This window comes from Silurus meridionalis, chromosome 20, assembly GCF_014805685.1.
Source record: "Silurus meridionalis isolate SWU-2019-XX chromosome 20, ASM1480568v1, whole genome shotgun sequence".
NCBI lineage: Eukaryota > Metazoa > Chordata > Actinopteri > Siluriformes > Siluridae > Silurus > Silurus meridionalis.
The window spans coordinates 2,621,378-2,648,984 of NC_060903.1; the positions used below are offsets into that span (position 1 = coordinate 2,621,378).

At 41.0% G+C, this 27,607-nt stretch overlaps 1 protein-coding gene across 6 annotated transcripts in view; it reads left to right on the plus strand.

Moving 5' to 3' along the window:
• The window catches only part of mib1 (MIB E3 ubiquitin protein ligase 1), a 46,072-nt gene extending 30,675 nt beyond the window's left edge, over positions 1-15,397 (plus strand). For 3 of the 6 annotated variants that reach the window (XM_046875952.1, XM_046875954.1, XM_046875953.1), the window contains exons 14-23: positions 1,158-1,290; positions 3,204-3,290; positions 3,972-4,130; positions 8,199-8,380; positions 8,630-8,819; positions 9,788-9,866; positions 10,730-10,849; positions 12,636-12,707; positions 13,052-13,152; positions 13,958-15,397. In XM_046875952.1, coding sequence (XP_046731908.1) covers positions 1,158-1,290; positions 3,204-3,290; positions 3,972-4,130; positions 8,199-8,380; positions 8,630-8,819; positions 9,788-9,866; positions 10,730-10,849; positions 12,636-12,707; positions 13,052-13,152; positions 13,958-14,098 — 1,264 coding nt within the window. In that variant the 3' untranslated portion in view covers positions 14,099-15,397. The remainder of the gene's footprint in view (positions 1-1,157; positions 1,291-3,203; positions 3,291-3,971; positions 4,131-8,198; positions 8,381-8,629; positions 8,820-9,787; positions 9,867-10,729; positions 10,850-12,635; positions 12,708-13,051; positions 13,153-13,957) is intronic. The other 3 variants (XM_046875956.1, XM_046875957.1, XM_046875958.1) reach the window with 3 other exon arrangements.
• Positions 15,398-27,607: the final 12,210 nt, after the last annotated feature.

Sequence of the window (27,607 nt, forward strand, 5' to 3'; positions counted from 1 at the left end):
ACATATCTTCCTCTACTCCATTACTTCATCTCCTTCACTACTCCATCACTCCATCTCCTCCTCTACTCCATTACTACATATCTTCCTCTACTCCATCTCCTCCTCTACTTCATATTGCTTATTCTCCTTTCACTCTATTTTTGTCTCTCTTTTTCTTTTCTCTCATTTTTTTCTCATCTTCTTCTCATTACCTTTTGCTCCTTCTGTCTCTCTTCATTTTCATTTTCTTTTTGTCACTTCTTTCTTCTTCCTATTTATTCTCCTCTCTCTTCTCTCATTTTCTCTTTCATTTCTTTTGTGCTTTTCTTTCTCATTCTTTCTAACTATCTTTTGTTTCTCCATTCTTTTTATCTTCTCCCACTCTCTCAAAAGTCCTCCTTTATTTGTTCTGTGTATTTCCTCTAACTTTTCATGTTTTCTCTTTGTCACAGTTTTCATCATTTTCTTTTTGTCTTCTGTCACTTTTTCTTTTCTTTTCTTCTTTCCTTGTTTATCCACTATTCCTTTCTCTGACTTTTCATTTGTTTGTTTCATTCCTTTGTTCTTCTTTTATTGCTTTTGTTCTTGAATTATCTTTCTCTTTATCCTTTCTCTCTGATTTCTTTCATTTTTCATCCCTTTCTCTGTTTCTTCTACTTCTCTCTCTCTCTCTCTCTCTCTCTCTGTATCAAAGTTTCTCTTTCATTTGTATTTTGTTTCTTGTACTTTTTGTCTGATTGTTCCCATTGAGCTTCCTTTCACCTCACCACCAGCCTGGTACTGATCTCGAGTCAGGTGCAGGGTGTTGCTGCTGCAGGCTGGATGGAGGAAGAAGTGAAGGAAACTGATCTCAGGCTCACGTGGAGCTCTGCAGTGCGTCCCAGAACTCCGTGCCCTCTACATGACCTACACACCGCAAACCCTCCTCCATTATCAGCAGCTCGAATTAGCCGTTAAATCAGTGGTGTCCCCGTAACGTGTGTGTGTGTGTGTGTGTGTGTGTGTGTTCAGGAGCTCAGACTGTGCCGCGAGGTTTATTCTGCTTTACCATCTCATTTTATTTCTCTCTCTGATCCAGCGTTTACTTCCTCTTCTATAACACGACTCAAATAATAACCTCTCTCTCTCTCTCTCTCTCTCTCTCTCTCTCTCTCTCTCTCTCTCTCTCTCTCTCTCAGTGCCATGCGTGTGCTGTTATCTAAGCTGCCCCGGCCCTGGATAGTGGATGAGAAGAAGGACGATGGCTACACTGCCCTTCACCTAGCGGCGCTTAACAACCACGTAGAGGTGGCAGAACTTCTAGTCCATCAGGTACACACGCACACACACACACACACACACACACTGTTGTAGCAGTTTGTCTCCCTCCTGGAGAGTCTGTAATCCTGTAAGATTATCGGATCCATATGGGAAGCACCTGCGCACAAACGCTCGACATTAATCGAGGCTGATAATTGATCCACTTTACGGTAATTATAGCAGGACGGCTCCGAGAAGAGCCCTCTCGAGCCTCGTATTTCTGACGCTGCTCTACCAGAGCGTCACAGAGCTCGTGTCAGACACCGACTTCCTTTTCCCTGTTTACGTGTGGAATTTAACTTCACAAAGTAGTTCCTCTACGTTCACCTTGACTGTGAGCACAAGTTTTGGCACCCTGGGCTTTTGCAAGGCCCAAAAAAACAATATAATAGAGGTCGAATGATTGATCATGTTTTTTGGCACTTTTTTAATTAATCATCATCAGCCGATTGTGCTGCAGTTTTTTTTTTAGCTGCAGTTTATGCTGCAGGTACAGGAGTCCAGACTGCAACCAGAATGTTCACGAGTAATATTTCCTACATTACATAACGTCCTACATGCGCTGTCCCTCTAATAAACTCGTTTCTAATCCTGTCCATCGTCATCACTCTCAACGAAAACCTCAACATCTTCAGCTCTGCTACCTCCAGCTCCACCTCCTGTCTTTTACTCAATGCCACTGTCTCTAAAACATACAACATCTCAAACAATACACCACAGTCCTATAAACTTTCCCTTTCACTCTCACAGATACTCTTCTATCACAAATCACTCCTGCTATCACTCTTCTCCACCCACTCCACCCTGCCTGCACTCTTTTCTTTTACTTCTCTAACACACTCTCCATTACTTTGCACTGTTGACCCCAGGTACCTGAACTCCTCCACCTTCTCCACCTCTTCTCCCTGCAACCGCATCACTCCACTGCCCTCCTTCTCATTCACACACATGTACTCTGTCTTACTCCTACTGACTTTCATTCCCCTTCTCTCCAGCGCATATCTCCACCTCCCCAGGCTCTTCTCCACCTGCTCCCTGCTCTCACCACAAATCAGTTAAATTATTATTTTTTCTGAGGTACTACCTCTGGTACCAAAACCTGCAGGTGCACTGATTGGAGAGACTTTTGTCATTCAATGAATGTTTAATTAAAGTAATGTTCTTCATCATGACTTAGAAATGAACTGATTTATAGTTTATGAGGGTGAAAAAAAAATCAGATTTTTAAATATCGACCCAAGAAAAACAAATACCGGTCCGGAAAGACGGCACGTTTGGTCGCGTTGTGCGTTCTCAGGTTCCTCATCGCACCACACAGTTCTGCTTCGCATCGTGCCCCGCGAATCTCGTAACCCGAACTAATGCCACACGAGTGTTAGTCTAGTTTTCCCTGTGACCCACTATAGCGCCTGCAGACACACACACACACACACACACACACACACACACACACACGCGTGCACTCCAGCTGCATTGCTTGCACTTCCTCCTTATTCCATTAGCTGGAGAGGAAAAGAAAGCGAGAGGTTTGACACCAGTGCGACTTGAGCCTCCTGCACGGCCGAGCCGCAGTATGGAGCTGCATTGCAGCAGTGCAGTGTGTGTGTGTGTGTGTGTGTGTGTGTGTGTGTGTGTGTGTGTGTGTTGCCGAGTGGGTTCATTCAGGGAATATCTGAATACCAATTACTTAGCTCACGTTTCTGAGCGTCGCACAGCGGGAGTGCCGACGCGCAGATGCGCCATCAAGCAATTTAGAAACGAAAGGTACAAGGTGGAGTCCTGCGTATTAAAGCATTCCAGAACGCGCTGCATATTTCATCAGCAGGTTCATCGCAGATCTCCCTAATGGCGATCGATTTAAGGTCGGAGCGCCAGACAGAACGCTCTCAGCCAAATGCGATTTACACGCTCTGTCTCTCTCACAGGGAAGCGCCAGTCTGGACGTACAGAACGTAAACCAGCAGACGGCGTTGCACCTGGCCGTGGAGCGCCAACACACGCAGATCGTCCGGGTGAGTGATCGCTCCACTTCCGTTTGTACTTCAACACCTTATTCCCATCCTCCTCTTCCTCCTTCTCCTCATTCTGAGCTTCACCACGCACGGCCTCCTGCAGCATAATCAGCCTCTCTGTTTCAATTAATTCAGCCTCAAGGACTCCAGAGTGCTACTCGGAGTGGACTGGTCTGAATGGGGAATTCGAAGGTCGTTTGAGTGCCATCTTGTGGCCGTGAAGCAGGATTGCGCCTGGATACATGTGTGTGTTTGGTGTATTTAGTTAACGATAATGCAAACTAAATACACCAAACACGCGCGCGTTTTTCTTTTTGTTTGTTTTTTTGTTTCATTTAAATTAATATTTTTTAGTAACAGAGCGTCATGATGCTTTTGTTACGTCATACCAAAGCAACTCCTCGATTACGAATTTGTGTCCCTTCAAAATCAACAGTTTTTTGGCCATTTATTAATACATTTAATGTGGCGGAATGTTAGTGAGATGGCGTTTTATTTATTTATTTTATGAATTTCAGATTGATCTGAATTGAGAATTATTTCCTATTCAGATCTACGTCAGTGATGCACTCCTCCCAGCCAATCAGAAATGAGTATTTTTTCTATAGGTGCCTCATGGATTTAGAGAGAAACTCTCTGGTTCCCTCTCCGAGTTTTAACACGTCTTCTGTAACTCTGCAGCTGTTGGTGAGAGCCGAGGCCAAGCTGGACGTTCAGGACAAGGACGGGGACACGCCGCTGCACGAGGCCCTACGCCATCACACCCTGTCCCAGCTCCGGCAGCTCCAGGACATGCAGGACGTCAGCAAGGTGGAGCCCTGGGAGCCTTCCAAGAACACGGTACACACCTAAGCATGTTCACGGGGTTTATTAAACGCACACATCAAGAAGAAGCTCAAAAAGCTTTTTTATTATTATTGAGGTAAATCTACACTGTATGGACAAGTTTTTGGACACCTGACTTTTCCACCAATACGTGGATCTTCCTCGAAATTCTTTCCACAAATCCGGAGTCATGCTGTTGTGTAGGACGTCTTTAGATGCTGGAGTATGAAATGTTCCCTTCACTTAAACTAGGAGACCCAAACCTGTTCCAGCATGATGATGTTCCTGTGTACAAAGCCGCCGGCTCCATAAAGATCTGCTTCACATGGGTTGAAAGTGTGTGGAAGATCTCCTGCTATAGAGCTCCGTCCAGGCCTCCTCACCTACATCAATACCTCGACTTTAACAGTCAATGAAGACTAAATGTGGAATGTTGAAAAAGCACGTACGAATCTCATGATCAGGTGTCCACAAGCTTTTGTCTGAATAGTGTTACGTTTGTTACGTTCGCTGTTTAAATTTTCTACTGAATAAGAAACATTTCGTCAAAGAATAAAACAGAAAGCTGCTAATCTGGATACGCTTTACCCCCACTTTGCATTGTAAATGTTGGTTCCGCTGACACTCGAGACTCCTTCCATACATGGTAATAATAAGTAATCATCTGAGCTTCTCCTCGTCCTTCTGCGCTCACACACGGAGCCTCGTCACACTGCCGGAAAGCAGTAGAGGGCGCTGCAGAGATCAGGAGGAGAACGTTCTTAGGCCTAATTGAAATCTACAGCACGTTCACTTGTACAATCCAGCAGCGCAATGGAGAAAATTGAATTTCTCGGCCCAGCGGCTCCATCAGAGCAGATGTAAGAAGCGGTGAGCCGCGACACAATCAGGGGAAACAATCCAGAGTCATTGGAACGACGGCGTTCTCTTCCCTTCCCTTATTTCTTTTCTTTTTTTTTTTTTAAACCTCTCACTGACGGTCCTGCCTATCCGTTGACCTCAGTGGAACCGGAGAGCCCCAACGAGAGGAGGAATGGCAGCTGTAGCCAAGTTAAAATAGCAGAACGGCTGCTAAATGAGTTGCTCGTTCGCAGCCCATTAAGATCCGTTTGGGGGGGGACGTGCGAATCCCACTTACCTTCTTATGAATCGCTAATTATGACGCCCAGATCGACCACCTACGCAGAAAGTCCCGCAAAAACATTCCGGACATTTACTATTAAAGGGTTCCTGACTGAACCAAATGGCTTCTGTCTGAAATAAATTAATTCTGAGCAAACTAAAAGCTCTTGGCTGCACCAAACGGTTCCAGTTTCTGACTGAACCAAACGGTTCCAGTTTCTAACCGAACCAAACAGTTCCAGTTTCTGACTGAACCGAACATCTCTTGACTAAACCAGATGGTTCCGGTTTATGACCAAACCAAGGGTTTTCGATTCCTAGTTGAAATTTTTTTTTACTCTTTTCTGACTAAAATAAACTATTCTTGACAGAACCAAATGGGTCTGGTTCCTGACTAAGATAAATGGTTCCTGACTGCAGTCAACTATTCTTGGCTAAGAACGGGTTCTGGTTCCTGACTGAACTAAATGGTTCCTGACTGCAATAAACTATTCTTAGCTGAACCATAAGAATCCTGAATGAACTAAATGGTTCTTTTTCCTGACTGGACCAAATGGATTGGGTTCCTGACTAAACCAAACAGTTCCTGACTGAACCACACGGTTCCTGACTGAACTAAATGGTTCCTAGAGGCACTTTTTAACCCAAACAGCAGCTGAGACCCCCTGCCCCCGATGTAGAGTTTCTGCACATTTGCTAAAAGAGCTTGTAGATGTTTGGACAGTAGGATGATGAATGTGAGCGTGAGGAAATAAATCACACAGGCGAGCGGCCGATGTAACAAACCCACACCTCTCAGCGACTCTTTCCCTCATTTCTCTCGTCATTATAAAGCTCTATAAACAGGGATTACTGCATTATTTATTTCTTGCTGTAATTTCATTATAAATGATGCAACAATTTTCAACATTTATGCAACTGCGCCTTCGGATACGAATTTCTCCGAATCCTCACTCATCGTTACGCAACACGGCTTATTACATCCTCCACAAATCCGACTTTATTCCCATCAAACACGGATTTAATGTAACTGTTGAGTTGAGTTATTAAAAAAGCTGTTTTATGTGAGACGCGTTTAGTTTAGTTCTTAAAATATTTGTGGTTTGTAGCTGATCAGTTAATAGTGTGTGGACAAAAGCATTGGAACAACCGGACTTTTTGTTTTTTCCACAAATTCTATAGGCACACAATTGCATATGACGTCTCTGGATTAAAGTCCTGTGGTTCCAGCGTCTCTTTTCCTGTGATTAGTTTTGACCATCACTGTGTGCTCTTCACGTTGTCTACTCAAAGAAAAAACACAGTCGATATGTCAGGGAGTTGTTTTGGGATTAGAAAGAAGTGGACTTGTTCTGATGAGAGGAATCGCTGAAATTCTTAACTGAAGTTGAGTTAGATGAAAGATTTTTAAAGAAGCGCCCTCTTGTGGACAGTGAAAAAATGGCAAGAGGGAAAGGAAAGCTGTGGCCCATTGAGGTATCAGTTAGTCTTAAAATAAATGAAGGAAATCCTGATGAACAAATAGTTCATCCTTGGAAAGTGAATATGTGGGTCTGGCGCAAAAAAATGGCTTATTATCCTTAAACTTTATGAATAATATTTTTACCATCTTTTTAATGCTGGACTGAAAGTGGACTTTTGGCTGTAAGGACGAGTGCATCATCTCGTAAAGGTTTTTTTTTTCCCTTCACATATCTATTTGACCTGCTGTCCAACCACCATCTCTCATCCTCATTAACACCTCTCGCTGTCCAGATCCCCAAGACCTACTGTCTCTCTTTCCATCACGCAGCACCTGACCTCTGACCTGCACAGATACCAGCAGCGCTTCCTCATTTCCCTCTGCCCTCAGACCCTCCAGCAGGGCAGATTCTGATACGGGGTCGGCGGTTTACCATTTATTAACGCAGTCAAATCGGCGTGATTGATCTCTCGCCCATTACCTCGCCGTGTAACCCATCAAGCGACTCCTCCAGTCTTCACTCCGGCAGCGTGGAGCAGAACATCTCAGATAAACACATTAAACTCCTCCAGACCAGGTGGATCGTCTGCTCTGGTTACTCTGTGGTCGTTCTTTACATTTCAGGAACAGCAGCTCAGAAGCGGGCGATTTTGTGTAACTCGTCTGCTGTTGCTTTTATATGCAGCCTTTAAAAAGATCTTTTTACTTTGTAATAAAACCTTGTTTATGCTTGTGTTTCCCAGTGCAGGAACCTTTACAGGAACCTGCAGGAATCGGGGTCAATGTTGCCTTCAGTTTTCTGAGCACATTTTGGACCAATTAGGAAAGTTCCTGAATGAACTAAATGGTTCCTGACCAAACTATAAAGTTCTTCACTGAATTGCAGTGGTTCCTCACTAAACAAAAGGATCCTGACTGAGCTAAAAAGGTTCTTCAATAAATGGAACCTGGCTGAACTCCAGTGGATCCCAACTAAATGGGTCCTGCTTTAAGTAAATAGTTTTTCACTGATTTGCAATGGTTCCTGAATAAACAAACGGTTCATGACTGAGCTAAAAGGGTTCTTAGCTCAGTTCTTAGTTCTTCAGCTTGTAGTACCTGGCTGAACTTAAATGGTTTCTGCTTGAACTAAAAGGTTCCTGACTGAACCAAATGGTTCTATGTGATCATCATGGTTCTTGGTGTTACACTAGTGTAAGTCTTTAGATTTTGGATCAGAAGGTCTCAAGTTCTAATCTCAGCACCACCAAGCTGCCACATGTATATATTTATAAACAAAACCCACACATTTCTGGCATTTTCCAGGATGTATGTGGCATCAGTATATTCCAGAGACTCTTTAATTGTTATTTAGGAGATTTCTATGGCTTTTTTTTTTTCGTTTCTAGAACGATAACTGATCATAATCTGGATTTACGCGTTACACATGACTGCTCTTCTCTATGTAGATGTGAGTTTTGGGTTAATTCCGTGTTTCACTGTGTCCCGGTTCTCTGTAGCTGATTATGGGACTGGGGACTCAAGGAGCAGAGAAGAAGAGCGCCGCCTCCATCGCCTGCTTCCTGGCAGCCAACGGTGCCGACCTCACCATCCGCAACAAGAAGGGCCAGTCTCCGCTCGACCTGTGCCCCGACCCGAGCCTGTGCAAAGCCCTGGCCAAGTGCCACAAGGAGAAAACCAGGTACCCGCTTTGATTTACTATAAACCTGTAAACAAAACATTTATGGGAGAATAAACATTTTAAATCACACATTTTACAGTTTCACTTGTCTGATCTACTTTTTTTTTTTTCTCCGTCTTTCTTCTCTTCCTGCCCCGTCCAATCTCGGTGCCTTCTTGCTCTCATCCATTTTTTTTTTCTTTCTCCACTACTTTCTTCCCTTCATCACTTCTCTCCCACCGTCTTTTCTCCTCTCCTGCCGTCTCTCAGCGGACAGGTGGGCTCCCGCAGCCCGTCTCTGAACAGCAACAACGAGACCCTGGAGGAGTGCATGGTGTGCTCGGATATGAAGCGCGACACCCTGTTCGGGCCGTGCGGCCACATCGCCACCTGCTCGCTGTGTTCTCCTCGCGTCAAGAAGTGTCTGATCTGTAAAGAGCAGGTCCAGTCCAGGACCAAGGTACCGACTCAGTGCAGCATTGATGGGAAATGTATTCTGTCTGTCTGTCTTCTAATGTGCCAGATGTACCAAAGCAGAATTTCAAGAAATTTCACAAAAAAAAAAGCTAAAAAAAAAGTGGAATGTACTTTTTATCCGTTTCTAGTTACAGCTATGACTCTAGGTCCTGTTATCACTTAAAATATTGTGGCGGTGTCTTTTAAAGTTGTAGCTTCTTTGTGGGGGGAAAAACGGCAAAAAATCCTTTTATTAAGTTCGCACTTTGCTTTTCTTTTTCTTTTCTTTTCTTTATTTTTTTATTATTTATTATAACTCGTTTATTTCATTCAATCAATCTAATTTGTGCAAATTTTAATTAAAATAATTTTTAAAAAGTGCATCGCCTTCATTTGTTTTATACAACTTAATTTAATTCAATATACAAAGAAAATTTGTTCAATATAGTGAACCCAAGCAGGCATTTTTTTTAATATGTTGAATGCTAATAATAATAATAATAATAACCTGCATTATAAAAATAAAAAAACTACCGTATAATTACCACTTTCTGACCAATCAGAATCCAGAATTCACTGGTCGGTTTAAAAGCAATAATTTCACCAGCTATTTCCAAATATAATACAGTGTGTGAGCAAAGGTTTGTGGACACCCGAGCGTGCGCACGTCCCGTTCCACGTTTACTCCCCATTTATCTTCTAGTGATCTCCACAGTTCTGGGAAAATGTTCCACCAGATTCTTGTGGAGTTTTGTGTTCATTTAGCGACAAGAGCGTTAGTGAAGTGGGTGAGGTGAGGAGACCTGGGGTGCAGTCAGTCTTCTGGCTAGGTGTTCACTAGGGTTTGTGCTCTATAATGTAAAGCATATCTTATTGGAGCTGTTTTCGTGCACAGGAACATTGTCATGCTGGAACAGGTTTTGGGTCTCATAGTTCAAATACCCTGAACCTCTTTTCTGCTCTGATCCACAGATAGAAGAGTGTGTTGTTTGCTCAGACAAGAAAGCAGCCGTGCTCTTCCAGCCCTGCGGTCACATGTGCGCTTGTGAGAGTAAGTCCGATGCTCCAATTTTCCTTTTTCACACGGACGTGTAGGTGTGAAAGCGTCACGTAAAACGATACTACAGACGTGTAGCTCTGTGTCTCTTCTTACTTCATCAGTCTGTGGACACATCCGCAGTAATCCAGATCGATCCGGAAGCTTTTTTCTTGTTGTTGTTTGTTTACTTTCCGTGTGTTTTGAATTGATAGATTTTATTCCCCTGCAATCCCATCATCCACAGACCCTTTTTATTCCGTGCATGACATCACTCACTATATAGGGGTATAAACACACATCTATCAGTGGGGGAACTCAGTCAGTGCACGCTACACTATATGGACAAAATTATTGGGACACTTAACTTTTTTAGCCGTATACTTCTTCCCCAAACTGCTCACAATTGTATAGGATTAAAGGTCGACTGATTCATCGGTTTTGCCAATTAATGTGCACTGACAGTTGATTGCTAGAACTATCGTCTATCTGCAAAAAAAATCCATCCTGATAGTTTTTCCGGGTTGCGTCCGTTGCTGAAGCAGCTGAGAGGTTCCACTGTCATTACAAGAGCGGCCTCTAGAGGCGAACCACTGATGCCACATGCTTTCTTTTTTTATATATATATAGAGACTGCGTGCTGCACGGGGAGCGCTATTTTATATTTATTAATTATATAATTATATATTGAATAACAAAATCCATATTTATTTTTAATTTAGCACATTTTCATGATTCAGTAGTTTTTTTAATAATGTTGAGTACTGTTTCCATTTTAAAATCTTTATGGAAAGATTGTTTGATAACGTAATTGGGGTTTTAACCTCTTTATTTGTGTGTGTGTGTGTGTGTGTGTGTGTGTGTGTGTGTGTGTGTAGACTGTGCCAGCCTGATGAAGAAGTGTGTACAGTGTCGGGCAGTGGTGGAGCGGCGCACTCCGTTCGTCCTGTGCTGCGGAGGGAAAGGTATGGAGGATGCCACTGATGATGAGGACATTAGTGAGTGAACTTCCACCAGCTCCCTTTTTTCTTTTTTTCATATTGTATTCATACTCAGTGTTTTGACTTGGCTTGTTGCTTCTGTTTTACTTTATTGCTCATGTTCATGTTTTCTTAATATGTTTGGTATTTGGTCTTCTTATAGGCTTCTGTGTTGTTCCACTTTATAATGTCTTAAAGGAAAAATCCACCCGAACCGCTTGTCGGCGTCCACGATTTTATGTTAAAATAAATATTCAAATTGTTCAGTGTGAAAAAGACGGATGCAGCGACACTTCAGTCTCCAGATGTGTCGCTATGGTCAGCTCTGTCCACTAGGGGTGCAAGAGTACACAAAATTCACGGTTACCTCGGTTTTTAAAGTCACGGTTCGCTTTAATTTTGGTACGTTTAGGGGGAAGAAATGGAAAACACAAAATTGCTTCTCACTTTTTATCACGTCAATTTATCAAGTTTACTATAAATAACATTTGTGAGCATCAGCAGTTTACAATAAAAAATAAAAAAATTCACTTGCGCAAAACAAAATCTTTTAATTTTTACGCCACTTAATACCTTCCTTATGTTCCGCACGTAAACAGGATTACGTTCGGTACACGTGCGCTGAACCGAAAGCCCTGTACTCTGGTTCGGTACGAATACATGCACCGTTACACCCCTAAATCGTAGCTTTCAAACTAATTTTCGCATGTCGTCTGCTCGAGTAACTGCGTAGTATTGTTGCATTCCTTTTGCATCGCCGATTTCGCTATTAGACGCATCACACGGATTTCAGTGTGTTTAAAAAGGTGGACTTTTTCTTTAACGTGGTCACAAAGTAGTTCCTGTGTCTTCGCTGATTTTGCAAACTATAATTTTTTCCTCCCCCGAAGATTTTCAGTCCTGTGTTTGTTTGTTTTTTTCCATGAGTGTATTGTGTTTTTGGTCATACAGTATTCTTCACCTCCATTCATCATGATCCCAGTGCTCATAGGCCTCTGTCTGTTTTTTTTTTTTTTTTTTTAAACCCTGTTGGCTTATTTTGAGTTCAAAGGGACACTCGTGTAAGTTCACTTATATGGTATTTGTTTTTTTTTGCCAAGGGATCTGTTTTCTTTGTAGCGACGCGTTGAGGTCCGACAGATCCTTCCAAGCTGACGTCGAATAGTCTCTCTCTCTCTCACACACACACACACACACACACACACACACACACACACAGTTCAGTCAACAGAAAGAATGCAGCTCGTAACTCTTCTCACCCCCCCCCTCCCTCTCACTCAGATCCCACAACCCTCATTATCTGCATTCTGTTTGTCAAGAGCCCACTTTTACTTTAGCGTCCCACAAAATGTTGTCTGACCTCACAATCTCCAAGCACCCCACACACACACACACAGAGCACTTCAGCATCCACGTCCAAAGGGACCCGTCAGGCCGAAAGTGGACATGACGAACAACACGACCGCCTGGAAAAAAATAGCACCGGGTGGGAACGGGGGGGTTACTCAAGGTCACAGATTTGAGCCTGGAGTGCTAGATTTGTTCCCGCTTCATCACGATGACCATTAAAAAAAAAAAAGAGGCGCTTTTTCTAGGTTTTTTCCCGAAGCCCCCCCCACAATCCCCAAGCGGTGAAATATCCAGGCCTTTTCTTAATCTCACTCGTAACAGACTGCTCTTTCCTTTTACTCGTCCTCTTGAACAGCTCATGACGCTGTGCCGTAGGGCAGGCTAGGTTCAGCCCTGAGCGCATTTGCAGAGCTCCATGCATCATTACGTAACCCTGTGATTGGTTGCTTCTCAGCAGGGGGCTCTAACTCAGTGGCAGGGGGGTCGCAGGATCTTCTTCAGCCCAACAATCTGGCACTAAGTTGGTGTAAGTATTCCCTTCCTCCCCCCCTTCCTTCAATTCTCTGTTTTCCAAACCTGCTCTCTCATGCGGGAGTCTCCGGAGCCATCGTGGAGCTCCAGCTCCTGGCAACTGAACTAAAATCTTTTCTAGACTGTGTTTTTAAAAATTAAAAAGTCTAACCGAAGCCTTCACCTCATAATTTGAGTTTAGAAACCGAAGCGAATCAAAGAAAATCTCACTTTGGTCAAGGTTCATCAAGCCCACTGGTTCAGCAGTCCCCCGCCTATCAGCAGACGGGGCGTCTGTTACCAGCGGGTGGTGGTGATACGACAGCGGGTTCTAAGCACGCGCCTGTCTTTGCATTGCAGCCAGCGGAAACATCCCGGCCTTGCAGAGGGACAAGGACAACACTAACGTCAACGCAGACGTGCAGAAGCTCCAGCAGCAGCTCCAAGACATCAAAGAGCAGGTAGGGTTCGAATGCAGGTGCGCCAAAGCTGTATGAAATATGGTTCGATTGGAATCGGTGAGCTGTGTAAGTCTTGGGAGATGATTGACGAGCAGAATTTGAAATACTTGTCTATAATGTGGTTTTGTTAAGTTCTGCTTGGACATGAGGCGCAGAAATGACTTCAGTGTGTAGGAGATGTCTAGGATGCTCATTGTTGGCCAACAGCGGCGAACAAACTACACAAACCAGGTAGTTGAGGTACAGTAGAGACGCACTCGGTAAAATATGACTCCAGTAACAGTATAATGTTCCTATTATCATTTTTAGTCACAAGACTCTTTAATTAATCAACTCAGTTGATGTGTAAAGATTCGAATGTGACTATCACACCCTCTCAAAATGTTCTGTTGAACTGATGCTGAACTGTATGTTGGTGATCAATCAGTTTTTATCTTTATACATAAAAAGAAACGACTGATTTTGCAAATTGTAGAGTATAAAGGACGATATTTGACTTTAAAATGGATTTACAGTAAAAATCTCCCCAAATGGAAACACTTCAGTTAAGTAGAGAAGCTACTTCAGTACAGTGACGTATTATATTTATTTTCTTTACTATATAGTAGGTTAAGGCTGTGGCTTACTGATCAGATGGTTGGAGTTTCAAACTCGAGTATTGCCAAGCTGCCATTGTTGGGCCCTTAAGCGAGGCCCTTAACCCTTGCTCTACTTCCATTATTAGCCATTTTTGCTCATTGTTTGGCGGTTTTGTGGAAACAAACCCTAAACCATTGTTTTTTGTTTTGTTATCTTTTTGCTCTAGACAATGTGCCCAGTGTGTCTGGATCGTCTAAAGAACATGATCTTCATGTGCGGCCACGGCACGTGCCAGCTGTGCGGCGACCGCATGAGCGAGTGCCCCATCTGCCGGAAGGCCATCGAGAGACGGATCCTCCTGTACTAGAGTTCCAAGCCTTCGACTCGTCCACGCTTTTCACGGCAGCAGCGGCTCCATCAGTGTTAATCTTTATCTTTTTGTTTATCGTCTTAAAGCAACCTTCTGGACTGCATCATGGTTTATTGTCTTTGGTCCACTACAAACATACACTGAGTGCATGGTGGATGAGGTCACAGTTATGTCTTTTGCTCTGCTTTCTTCCATTTTATTTTTTTTTTCTTTCATTTTTTTTTTTTTTTTTTTTTTTTTTTTTAAACTGTTCCAAAAATGTAAAGTTGCTTCTTAGAGTGTATGTGCTTCTAATAGTGGGTTAAAACGCTACCAGATTTCTGAGCTCAGAACACTACAAGTCTTTACCTATGCAGCACGTTTGGCCTCGGACTGCTGAGCCGAAGCTTACGCGTTCCGCTTCGTGTGCTTCTACTACTTTTTTTAGTATCTAAAAAAGCTTGGAAAAGGATGTGCCGATTCGGACAACACCACAAAATACCAAAATAACCAAAATACCTGTTCTGACCGGGTGGGCGGGGCTACTCACTTCCTCATTAATTATATATGGACAGTGCGAGTTAATCGTCTGACAAGGTTTCCTCTGTGTCTCTTCACGCGTCTCGGAGAAACCCGGGTTGTTCTTATTAACTACCAGAGATCGTGAGAACAGGACAGCACCAACGTCTCACGAAGAGCAGCAGAACAAGAACTACAGTTAATGTGGAGTGGGTTGGTTCATGATTTTTTTAATGATATAACCAAAAAACAAGACGACGTCCTAAAGTCACGTCCATCAGCAGACGGTTTACAGCCAAAAAAACAGCCGGTTTTATAAGAATAAATAAATGAAATGAAAATGATGCAAAAATCAAGACCTCCAATATAAACGTGAGAACTGAAGTCCTCAAAAATCAAATCTGGGCGTCAAAAACGAATTTTAAACTAAACTAGTTTAAACTAAAACTAATTTGGCGTCAAATGTCGGCCATGACTTAGTATGAGAAAGTTTGGTTTTATCTTTTTTTTTTTTTTTTTATAACTTTTATCCCTCTGAAAAGTGATGCTCCCGATCTGAGCCACGCTACACTACCACTCAAATGTTTTGGAGACACTTCTCTCTCTCTCTGTACTTGAGGACATTTTTATAAAACACTATGCGTCTCATGATAAGGCTACCAAACTGCCTGCACAACCAGTATAAAAAGTACAAAAAAAATGACATCAAATCAACTGCATTTGTTCAGAAACTATTTCATTTGTAATTATATATAAAAATAAATAAATAAATCACCATGTGAGTGGTATCTCGTTAAAGAGTATCGCATGATCATTATTCGCAGTATCGATATATCGACCCGACCCTTGGTTTGATGTATAATCAGATACTTAGTAAATTTCTTCTACATCGTCTGAGATTTGATATTAAAATGCTGATTGCAGCATTTATGACTCTGAAGCTTTTTCACCAGAGCTTCACAGAAAAATGAAGTATCATCCCTTCTTGCTTACAATGTACACAGTATGTACAAAAGTGTGTGGACACCTGACTGTAAGATGGTATGTACTTTTTGAACATCCCATTCCACATTGAGTTCCCATTTGCTCTTATAAGAACTTCCAATCTTCTGGGAAGATGTTTTGCGGGATTTCGGAGCTCTATAGTAGGAGATCTTTCACACACTTTCATCCCATGTAATAAAGCGTATCTTCATGGAGCTGGCTTTGTGCACAGGAGGATTGTCATGCTGGAACAGGTTTTGGGTCTTCAAGTTCAAGTGAAAGGAAAAAGTCATGCTTCTGAATTCAAAGACGTCCTACACAATAATAACCGTTTGTATATGAAACACATGGCTGGAAAAATCAGGTGTCCCAATATATGTGTCCTTTCAGTACTCGCTGTGGAATCGGCACATCCTTCCCCCGCAGCGCTCTCTGAGATCAGCCCAACGCCGCTTTCCTTCAGCTTCCGCACACGCGTTCAAGGCCAACGTGAGCGAGTGAAGCCGAGAAAACACTAAACACTCGTCTTAGTTGAAAACTGCCCTCTTTCTCGCTGCCATTTTTCCGATATCTTTCTCCACAGTCTTTTAAAAAAGAGGGAAACTAGCCTCTTGAGTATGTACAGTATAAGTAGCATCACCTTCATCCACCACTGTGTGTAATGATGTACCTCCCCCAACACACACACACACACACAGACCAGCTTTACTGCAGTATGCACACACACATTATAGTATTATTGTTATTCCACAGTCTTAAGAACACGAGGTCGAATTTTTAACGCCACAGATCTTAGCAATCCAAACGGACGAAAGGAATCCAACGCTAGTTACTGCTGCAAAACCACAACACAATTGGACATGTTGTAGGGGTGAAGGTGCTTTGATGTAGAGCTCATCCTTCATAGATCCTTCAACTCTAACATTCAATCTAATATAAAACCAGTAAGAGAAGTGTATCCGTTTGTTTTTTTTGTTTTTTTTTATAACGTTCGCAAGTATGAAAAGTAGTTAAGCTAGGTTTTTTTCAAGCTTTTTTCCTGATTGAAGTTCAGGATGCTGAAGCTCATGTCACGATCCTGAGTCGAACCTCGATCCTATCCGGACAGTGTTTTAACCACATGAAACCCGTTTTCTAATTTATTGGCGCCATTTAATGAAACATGACTATAGATTACCAGTGCAACACTTTCTTTCTGTATCGTTTGTTGGTCTGTTTCTTCGTTTTCATTGGAGGAGGAGGAAGGGGGGGGGTGTTTGGGGTGGTAGAGGGGAAGAAAGTACCTTCATACTTTTGCCTTTTTAATATTTTGTATATCATTTTCAGTAAAAGGAACGTTACCTACCATCCGAGGCTTAGAGGCACTAATGTACTTTAACGGTAGTACGGTATTGTTATGGTTACTTCAAAGGTCTATTTTGTACCTTATTTTCAGTACATAAAGTTTATCCAGGTTTTAAAAAGTTTGATGTATGCAGTATGTTGATTGTCGGGGGGGAGGGGGTTCATTCTGTATTGCAAAATAAAGAGCTTTTAAAAGAAACGCATTTCAGATTAAAGATTTAATAAAATCCTTGTGCAGATGTTTGGTAAATTCATTAATTCGTATAATTAAGCGATTAATTCGGCGTGTTCGTGGTTTCTGTGGGTTTCTATCCAAAAAACTTTATCGTCGGAATACGTGTGTACGTGGGAATACGTGTGTATCTCAACCAGGATGTTTTCCCGGCTCAGGCGTAGAGGTCTTAGGATCCACCGTGACCCTGGGCAGGATAAAATATTTATCCATCCTGGAGAAAAGACGACATGGAAGAAAATCGATTGATTCATGTGTTGTCCTGTAGTACTACAATCCAGGAAACGTTCCTTCCATCTCTCCACTTCTTCATCTCAAAGGATTTTCTCTTTCAACCTCACACAAATAAATCGGAGTTGCCCTGACCTTCCTGAGGTTTCTCATTCTGCACTTCTTTCTTTGAGGTTCCCAAGTGATTACGTCATTTTTGTTATAGATGGTTTAAAATTGTTGGTTTTTTTTCACAGAACGACAGAAAAATAGAATAGTACAAAATATTTCATGTTGCCAAATACATATACAGGTAATCCCCGAGTTACGATGTCCGATTTACGATTTTTCAATGTTGTAATGACGATCACGGTACGACAAAATTGTAAAAAAAAATGGAAACATTTTTCCCGCCTTTTTAATTTCCGTACGATCGGTTATGAAGCTACCAGCATGTTCGTATCTCCAGCCTTGTGAGATAGCAAACTCTTACCAGTTTGTCCCGGGGTTAAAATGCGCATGATTGGTGTTTCAAAGCCCAATTTAAGCTCTTGTCTCTCCTTTTTATTGGTGTCCGGCTCCACCCTCCACTCACGAACCGGCGATCGTCTACAAACTCACTACCACTTACATTTATACTGTATAGTTTACACATTATTTTGCTAATCCCCACTGGGCGACTAGGACATGTCTCGACTATGTTTTGAAGTTACGATTAAAACATTGGACCGCTTCTCCATCGTAAGTAGCCGTATGAGGACAATTGGATTCGATTTGCTGCAGGAACTTTGGATGTTAAAATTGCGGTCTTTCATTTTTAACCGCTCAAAATTGGTGCTTCTACCAAAATTCCGAATATTAGCTCCATTCTGTATCTTTGGGCAGTGAAAACAAAAGCGACCAGGAAGCGTGTGATGCGGAAGCTCGGCCTTGAGAGGATCGCCAAAGCGTCAGCCTGCTGTTGGAACGCTTTCTTCGTCCCCGAGCCTGATTCTGTGGAGTAAGTTGCCACCAAGTCACTTTTCCGCAGATAACTTTTTATTACCTCCCAAAGGATACCTTCCAGATCCTTCGGTATCCTTGAATCTGTTCAATTCAGAGTACACACTGCTCCTTAATCGTGATTTGTAACACCCTGTGACTTCGCTGAGAAGTGCTGCGTCGGCGAAATAAAACGAATCAGGAGCACTTTGAAAGATGGATGTGTGAACGGAGTGCGTATAGATCAACATGTGTCAGCGAGAAGACGGCCAACTCGCTTCGGTCTGAGATCTTTTTGATTAGTAGATGTTGTGTTCTTCATCCGTCTCCCTCAGCTGATTCTCGACAGAGGGTAGCGTGAGCTGTGGGATGCTCTGGGGAAGGGGCTTCTTTGAGGAAAGACCGGAGTGGTTTTTCCACTTGAAGGTAGACCAAGCGTCAGGTGTTTGTTTTTTTGTTAGTCAGAAGGGACTGATTTTAAGGCCCTTCATTTGGCATGTTTCACTGAAGTAATGTTAAAAAGAGTCATGTTTTCCTTCCTGTGCTGTTCATTTATTCCTGCATCTTCAGTGAGCTCTTTATTCTGATCAGGAGCTCACTGGATCTGAAGGTTGTTCCTAGAACTGGACTTTTACTCCAGTGGGAATAAGGCTGCAGGTTCTTCTGATTTCGGCTGCCACCAATAGGGGGCGCCACAGCGGATCATCTCCAAACTTTGCTACTGAATAAATAACCTGAGGTATAAATTTGAGGAATCCTGCTTGATCATTTAACAGGACTTGCTTTCACTTCTTACATTTTTTTCTCAGTTGCTTTGGAGTGTTTCTCAGATCAGAAATAAAAATTTCAGAACTACTTGTTGAACCTCCACATCATGTAGTCATTTGTGCGCATCATAAAAACATTTCTTGTCGCTTTAAACAAAATGCGAATGCTTTTGTACCTCATTTAATTGTGTTCAAGTGTCTGCTGTATGCGTCATTTTAGTTGTTCTTGTTCATGTTGATCAAAATGTATTATACTGGTTTCATCTGAATAGTTTTAACCTCCAAAAACGTCTCAGCATCAGTTCATTGTATACGTCAGTGAATGCAAAATGGTTAAACCAGTTGTTAAAATCTGTCAAGTTGAAATTTCTATGAATTTCTTTTCTGAATGCGTCTGGAATTGATGAATTGTGCAGATGAATCTTGAATGTCACTAATGAGAGGAGTGAAAGGCATCAGATCAACCGATAATCAACCAGTTCTCTAAAACAGCTCAAGTCAAGTTTATTTGTATAGCGCTTTTCACAACAGACATTGTCTCAAAGCAGCTTTACAGAAATCAACAGTGAAGGTGAATGGTGTGAATTTGTCCCTGATGAGCAGCCGTGGTGACTGTGGCAAGGAAAAACTCCTTTAGATGTTATGAGGAAGAAACCTTGAGAGGAACCAGACTCAAAAGGGGAACCTCATCCTCATTTGGGTGACATCAAGAGTTTGATCATAAATCTTTCAACAATACAGAACACTGGAGAGTGAGAACTAACATGAGCACTGGAGTATAAGATTATAAGTGATGTTCTTTTAACAGTCTTTATGGTTATAAAACTAGGAGCTACTGCGCTCAACATTTGTGATCATCACAGATTCAGCATCAGCTTCTCCATGCCAGAGCCTTTAAACACTCCAGGAGGTCCAATGTCAAAACTCCACACATGTAGCGGGATCCAATTGGCACTGGTACGTGGCACTGGTACCCAAACTCAGAGGTGAATTTTGTGAACCTTCAAATAGTGACAGACTCCAAAACACTTTCACAATTACAATTTCTGAAAATGGATGAACAACCAAGAAACAAACAAACACTAATACAGTACAGTAAAAAGTGTGAATCCTGTACGGAAATCAAAATACAGTACAAACAGTAATGTGTACATTTGTGTTGCTGAAATTTATAAATTCCAAACAGAGGAAATTAAAATCTGTGCATTTTCAATGACTGTAACACAAACTGTAGTTTATATCAGGAAACACTGAAACTGTGCAGCTTCATACTGACAACTCGACTAAACATTGTGACGATCGTGTTTGTGAACAACGACAAAAGGACGTGTTTTTCTGATGACGATGAGACGCTTATTGACGCAAATACTTACTTTTGAGAGATGAACTGGGGATTTTAAGAAAAGTTGAGGCTTTTGCATGAAATCCATCGTGTTGTGCAGTTTGTACACATCGTCTTGAGGAAATGCACTGACTGGTTATGCAAATATTAAGGATGATTTGAGAAAACGCTCCGAAACGACTAAACAAAATGGCAGCAGCAGGAGAACACTCCATAAGCGCGATCTAGTAATGCAACTCAGCCACTGCAGCTAACCCCAAGTACTACTTACACAAATCTACAATTCCAAATCATTTTTTTTCCCGGTTCCCTTTGAATGTTTTTCAGTCTGACCGATTTTCACGAGCAGCACGTTTCTTGCGAGGTTCGGTTCTTGCTGCCATTCTGAAATTGTGGTGTTTTTCTCCAAGTTTATTGAGACGCTCACAGGACCATGAAACGCCATTGTGTCCATGCCTCTTCGACCGTCTAGAGATTAGTGGTGGCTCGGTGTGTGTCTCAGCAGGGGACGGTAAACAGACGCAGAACCCTGCTGTGTGAGTGATGTAGAGTCTTGGAGGAAGATCCAATACCGAGCTATCTCACACTCCGAGCTCCTGCTGCTCCTGATCAGGAGATAATCAGGAGCTCATGATGGCGTTTAGTTTTGAATCCGATTCCATGAGGCACCACAAGGTGGCAGAAGTCACCAGATTTGCTGGGGGGGTTCAAACATGGCCGCTTCCTCTTGAGCCATTTCAGTGAGGAGATTTTTTTTTAGGTTATACTTCTACCAGATGTGTCGAATTCACTCTCTGGCACCACGCCCAGAGAACCTGCCCTGTTGTTGTGACACATCTCTCTGTGCGACTGAAGGTCCTCCAGCGTCACCTCGAAGCTGCTTGGCTGAGGATATTTATGGCTCGGTGTTAATGACAGGCTCGGGCAAAGGCCACTGAGATGGGGTGGGATGGGACGAGGCCTTCGAGAGACAGTGGAGTTCGGACCTGAGTTCTGCCACTACATCCCCACCCCCCTCTTTCCACCCCACCACTGTTAAACCATAAAGAAGCCACAATGTTCATATTCACGCCCTCCCTCCTCCCTTCCTCCTCCTGCTCCCTGACACAATAATATTCTGGATCTGGTCAAAGTGTGTATGCGTGCAAATGCTTCCATAGCACTCGGGTGGGTGTGCAAGAATTACACCCCACTTATCCCTGTTTCACAGCCCTGCAACTTACCTTTACACTCACACACACTCACACACACTCTCACACACACACATATCATTCTGATTTTATTTAAACAACTTTTATGATCTTATTTGTCTTTTTTATTATTCAGTTCAAAAAGATCACTTTCGATGTTTCTATGTAAAAAAAATGACATAAACGTTCGTTCATTCGTTCATAAATCCATTGTTTACATTTTTTTAGATATAAAAAATAAAAAATTCTTTTAAAAGTTCATTACTGTGCTACTTTTTTTTTAATTAGCATTTCCCCCCCAAGAGCAATTATTCCCTAAAATTGTAAGCAAATTATTGTAAGAAATAAATCAAATACAAAATCTAATTATTTAATTATTGTATAAAAAAATTTACATATCTCAATAAATAATTTCCTTTTAGTTTGTATAGTTTCTATTGCTAATTATTAAATATAACCCCATGTCATCAGTTGTACTAGTGTACTTTTTCACATGAAGGAAAAAACTTAGTTCATTTTGTTGAAAAAAATGCATTTATTGGTGAATTTTTTAATTAATAATTTTCCCCTATTTAAAAATTCTATGCACATTTTGAATGATATTTATATCATGCTATAATCACTTTATAGTCATTCTGCACTTTTTCTTTTTTTTTACGTCCATTAATCCTATCATTAACATAAATCTATGTTGTGTTAAAAAAAAAATCCTGCATCTTTTGCGGCCAGACGACGAATCTATATTTGTTTTTCTAAAAAAATTTTTTAAAGGTTTTGCTTTCATAACTTTAAAATATAGTTTGAGTTGATCTTATATTGATGAAATTCTATAACCATGCTCCTTGTAAATTCTTTAATGTGGAGCAGATGGAGTTCACCAGGATCTGAGAGGGTGCACTTACTTTTCAGCACACATATTAAACCTCAGATAGTAATAGATATATGATGTACAGTATATAGTGTTACAGGAGTTACTCATTCTTTAGCAGTATCTCCCCATTAAAGGTGTTTGTTTGGTATAAAGGGTCCACAGTGGGATGTTTTGAGATGTTCGGCCCCCTGTTTTTTTCGCGGTTCTTTACCGCTGGCCGGTGACTGGAGCCGGAGTTTTTTCCGGGCCTCATTTACAGTGCAAATGTTATCGTTCCAATGACACTTTAAACAGCCTTTATCAATATATATAGTCATTCAAGGTTTTATGAGCTTTGATAAAAACGGCACTTGTGCGTTGGGGTCATTTTAACCCTGGCTGCTAGCGACGGAGCCAGCGGGGCCCTCGGTGAGGCCCCCAGGCCGAGCTGAGACGACAGGAAAAAAAAAAAACAAGTGAGCAGGCAGGAGACACAACGTCGCGTGGTGTTTGGAGGACGAATGGAGATAGCATGCGAGGAGAAAGCAGTGCTCGGTGCCAGGGACGGTGCTGCTGGAGTGGTGGAGTGCGAGAGCTCCTCTGGCACAATCTTATCATTCGATTATCTTTAAAACGTTCGGGTTATCATAATTGCTTACTTAATAATTCTATAAATCTCTCTCTGAGCACAACCTTTGGCTGGATTGTAAACCTGGAGAAACACCGCTCGCTCGACACTCAGACTGGAGCAAAAGTGTTCAAGCTGAAGAATTATTTTATTTTTTTACATTGTTTCTTCTTTTTTTCAAACCTCGCTGGTTTTTATCGCAGTGTTAATGACTGGGAGGGAACGTGGTGTTCCTCAGAGCTCATAAAGTGAAAGGCATGGCTTTTTAGAGGAAGGGAAAACAAGCCATGCTTAGAGGGTGTGTGTGAGTGTGTGTGAGTGTGTGTGTGTGTGTGTGTGTGTGTGTGTGTGTGTGTGAGACTACCTAAAGAGAAAACAAAATTATTAATTATTACTAAGACGAATATTAACTCGAGTGAATTCCCACTGAAACACAGTCCACTGATGAGACAGGAAAAGGAAATACACTCATTGGTCACTTTATTAGGAACACGTGATCATTCAGCAACATGGCAATGCTAAATATCATGCAGCTCCAGTTCAAGAGCTTCACTTCAGGAGGGTAGATGTTTTCGGTAATAACAGCAGTGTTGTTTCAGGGTTCGAGTCGTTTTCATGCACAACTTTTTCTTTGGTTTTATGTGTGGTGCGTAAAACAAAAAACATCAAGTGAGCAGCTAAAGAAATGCACAAACTGGTTCAAGCTGGTTCTTTCTTTCTTTCTTTCTTTCTTTCTTTCTTTCTTTCTTTCTTTCTTTCTTTCTTTCTTTCTATGTTTATTTACTTATTTATATAGGAGTTAATTAAGGTTAATTAGATATTCGTCTTCATTAGCGATCATTTCAGACACATTTTCACAGTTTAGTCTCAGACATCTGTCCATCTTACGAGAAGACGGTTGTTTCCGCAGTATTTCCGTAATGAAACAAACAAAATGATTTTCAAAATGAAAACAAACAACAAGCTATTGGTGTAGTCGCTGTGTGAGCACGCGGACCCCCAAGTACGCTGAGGGGCAAAATGAAAATGTGGAGAGTAAAAATATATATATATATATTTTTTTTCTGAATGATTGTAAGTAAATATACAGCTATATAATAGCTACTCAACCAAAATCAATCTCATGTACAGTATAGAATAAAAAACTTCACAGTTATTAAGTAAAGGCCAGACCATGTATAAAGCCATAACATGAAAATGAAATATTCTCTTAGTCATCTAAAAACATATTTATTAACTACTCCAAATTATTCATTAACTGCAGTAAAAATAATAAAAGTGCACATTTACGGCAGTCAGAGCTGCACCCTGCAACCCTCCATCACCTCCTGCGTCTTTAATACATTACAAATACCACACACAGCCTCACCTCTACTTTACATATATATATATGTATGTGTATATATGAGTTTTTGATTCTCAGGAAACATGACATGACACATCAACATAAAGAAAAAATCAAGTTAGATGGAAGTTAATGGCTGCTCTAATATCCACAGCAGCATTACTGTAACTGTAATTGGATATAAATGAATAATGAATATAATGATGATGTGACAGTATAGTGGTATAAGAGGAATAAAACAGTCCTTCTGTTTTTGAAAACCGAAACTTCTGAGCGCAAACAGAAGCTCCTTTTCTGAACAATCGTCTTCAAACCCTGCTGCTATGGATTAATCTCCTGTAGTTCCACCACACGCTGTTTTATTCCTTACAAAACTAATATTTAGAGTTCATGTTCACCTGAGATCATTTTTGTATGGATTTATTATGGACAAAAAAAAAATTTTGTGTAGAGATTTTTAGTAATGACATTTTTTATAATTTTTTTTTTTTTTTTTTTTGTAAAACCTGTAGATAGACATTGTTTATTATTTATGCTTATTAATGTTTATTATAACATTTATTTGTTTTTTAATTTTTTCATCCTTCTTTTTATGAATTTTTTTTTTACAGTTTTACGAATTTTTTGTAAAAACTCGATAGATAGATAGATAGATAGATAGATAGATAGATAGATAGATAGATAGATAGATAGATAGATAGATAGCTTTTATTTATTTTTTATTTATTTAAAAAAGGTTTTTAAATAAATATTATATAATGTATTTTTTTATGTAAAAAATAAAATAATTTTTTTAGTAATTCTTTTTACATTTTTACTGTTTTTTTTAAATACTAGATAGATAGATAGATAGATAGATAGATAGATAGATAGATAGATAGATAGATAGATAGATAGATATTTTCTTTATAAAATGATCAAATACAATTGTTTCTTTTTTTTCAATAAATCAATACTTTATTTATTATTGCAACTAATTACATTTATATTTCTCCTTTATAACATACACAGTGGTGAAAGTTCACTTGAAATAAAATCAGCATCAGCGTTATTTTTATCTCCACACATCATCAGCTGATTAACAGCCTCTTAAATCTGATCAAAGTCGATCTGCTGCGTGATCGTCTCCACTTCCATGCTGGATTGGATCAGGCTCTGAGGGATCGTTGGTCTGATGTATGATGTTTGCGTGGTGTGAGAATGGGGAATGCTGAGAGACGGCATATTTGTTGCGTCGCCTATTGATTTGGGGTGCAACCCTCGGCTGTAAAAGAGAGATAAGGCGGTTAGGTATTAACTTCTCCCAGGGGTCACTCTGAAGTTTCACAAAAGAGAACATGAGAGAGAAAGCGCACTCGTGATGGACTCTGGAATATTGATTTTTTTTTCTCTCTCTTGTCTAAATGTAAAAAAAAGAAAGAAAAATACGAAGTAAAAAATGTTTTTTTTGGGTTTTAAGTGCTCTGACATTCCATTCTCTTCCTCTCAAGGTTGCAGGTGGTCCGAGAGATACACCTGGCAGATGCTCACTTGTTTTTGTCTGACACTGTACCAAAAACAAGACTGAAACAAACTCTGATTCTTGTGAATGAAAAACATTATTTTTCACCGGTGCATAAATAAGTGCACCCCTTCAGAAATATTCTTTAAACACAAAGGTTTGTGGACACCTGAACATGTTTGATATGAACATCCTATTAAACATTTAGCCTCTGTTCACCACTATAATAACCTCCACCCTTCTGGGAAGATGTTCTACTAGAATTTGTGGATTTGTGTGAGATTCATTCAGCCACAGGGGGTGTTAGTAAAGTCAGGTAGTGATGTAGGTGTGGTGAGGAGGCCTGGAGTGCAGTCAGCATTCATGTTCATCCCATGGACGGTTTGAGGGGTATCATCATGCTGGAACAGGGTTTGGGTCTCCTAGTTCAAGTGAAGGAAAGATTTCATGCTACTACTTGCAAAGACGTGGGGAAGAAGCACATATGGCTGAAAATGTCAGGTGTCCCAATACTTTTACGACACTGTATTTGTACTCCAGTGCTGTTTATTCACAACTGATGGAAGGATTTTCCAGTGTCAGATATAAACATATATATATATATATATATATTTAAATGAGAAGAAACGTTTCTCTTTCTCACACACATACACACACACATAGTGGAAATAAAGGTTCAAATGTTCACTAACACACACACACACACGCACACACAACACACACACACACACACACACAGTGGAAATAAAGGTTAAAATGTTCACTAACACACACACACACACACACACACACACACACACACACACACACACACACACACACTGTTTATTAAAGTGAGAAGGTGAAGCAAGCAGCCAAGGTCAGTCCACACTGCCTGAGAACAGGACACCTGGGCCTTGTGGTTGAATGCATGGTTTTGTGTGTGTGTGTGTGTGTGTGTGTGTGTGTGTGTGTAAGCACTTAGCAAAAGCAACAAGATTCAGCAATGTAACGCAATGTTTGTTAACCTTCACCAGCACCTGTTTCTCTCTCAAATGATCCAGAAACTTCACTGACACAAATTTACATTTAACTTAAAAAGATTTCTGGAATTTTATTGGAAGGAATTTTTTGAATGTCTTTTCCTGATAAACTATAAAATCAGTGTGAGAGTGTGAGAGTCATGAGCCAGCTAACAGTGTGAGTGCTGCAGATCCATTCAGATCTGCTAGTGTGTGATAAGAGTGTGACGTTGCTCTGTGTGTGTGTGTGTGTGTGTGTGTGTGTGTGTGTGTGTGTGTGTGTGTGTGTGTGTGTGTGTGTGTGTGTTGGCCTGCAGACGGACGAGCTGTTGATGTGATAGAGTGACTCCGTGCAGTTCGGAGCTGCTGATCGAGACTGGCCAGAGCAGGACAGAGGAATGCAACATCACACGGAGTTAAAAATAAAACTTTACATGCGGCGTCTCGGCACTTTCACATTCCTTTTGCATCATAATCACTCTCAGAGAGCTCGTTTTCACGTCCCACACATGCACCTAAATCCATTACACACTTTCTATGTAAAATAAGAGCATTATTAGGTGTAATAGAGGAGAAGGAAATATCATAATATCAGTAAATAAAAAGAAATCATATCTATTTGTTGTTGTTACA